General features: G+C 66.7%; 1 protein-coding gene across 1 annotated transcript in view; it reads left to right on the forward strand.

Annotated features, from left to right (window-relative positions):
* Window positions 1-785, forward strand: part of H696_04226 (hypothetical protein) — a gene marked incomplete at both ends in the record, with an annotated part of 5,970 nt that extends 5,185 nt beyond the window's left edge. The window contains one exon of the mRNA XM_009498105.1: window positions 52-785. Coding sequence (XP_009496380.1) covers window positions 52-785 — 734 coding nt within the window. The remainder of the gene's footprint in view (window positions 1-51) is intronic.
* Between the last annotated feature and the right edge of the window lie 314 nt (window positions 786-1,099).

A 1,099-nucleotide genomic window follows, 5' to 3' on the forward strand; every position in this document is an offset into this window, starting at 1 on the left:
CCCCCCCCCTCCCCCCGCCCTCTCTCTCATCCTATGCATTCGCATGGACAGCCTCTGTGCGGGACATTTTGTTCAACCTCTCGCCCAACTGCGGGCTTAACTCCCGGCCGACGGTGCAACAGCTAGCCCAGAGCCTGATGGACTCGCACCCGGCCTCCGGCGGTGCTGCCGGCACCGGCCACAGCCTGATCGACTCGCCGCCCGACTCACCGGTTCGCGCGTCGCTCCGGCTCTTCAGTTCAGACAGCGACACGTCCGATGGGTCTTCCTTCCCGTTTGGCTCATCCTCCGAGGGGTTTTCCTCGTCGAGCGACGCGTCGGATTGCTCGCCCTCGCCGGGCCCGGGTCGGGGTGCCCCGCTGGCCGGCCTAGCGCCGGTCATCCCCTCGGCTGGCCGGCTGCCCGAGGACCTCCGCGACTTGGTGCTGGTGCCGGATGCGGAGATCCAGGCGCAGGCGCAAGCGCAGGAGCAGCAGCAGGAGCAGCAGCAGCCGGAAGGGCCTCCCCCGGCTGCGGGCCCCGGTCCACACTCGCCGTCGCTCGTGACCAAGCTTTTTACCGAGGAGCTCCCTCTGTCGCCGAAGCACCATGCCCCAAGCACTGTCCAGTCGCATAAGGACCTCGCAGGCGAGGCGATCCTGGCCTCATCAGCTGACAGTGGTGGCGGCCGGATCGCTGCCAGCGCCGCCGGGGCCAGCCGCTCCCCGCTCGGCCTCGAGTCGTCGGCCTCTCCCTCGACCGAGGCTCTGACAGACGCCGACTCCAAGTCACATCTGCTGGCCTAGCGCAGGCCACCGTCCGGACGCCCGGTCACCCCCCCCCCCCCCCCCCGCCCACCCCTCTTCAAGAAGGAGGAGGGGATGTAAATACACCTGTCACCACCACCACCGACTGCGCCGTTGTTGGCAATGTGCCAGCGCCAAACAAAAAAGCCACACACGGAATGGGTGGGTGGATGACGAGAAAAGGGCATCCAGTGAGGCATGGTAGGGAGGAAAATAAAACACCATCGGGAGGGGCAAAAGGGCCAAAGCAGATGTCTAATATCACTGGTGTGGGAGTCCGGCCGGATGCACGCGCGCGCGCACACACACACACA

Source organism: Fonticula alba (assembly GCF_000388065.1).
Source record: "Fonticula alba strain ATCC 38817 unplaced genomic scaffold supercont2.7, whole genome shotgun sequence".
In the NCBI taxonomy this organism is placed as follows: Eukaryota; order Rotosphaerida; family Fonticulaceae; genus Fonticula; species Fonticula alba.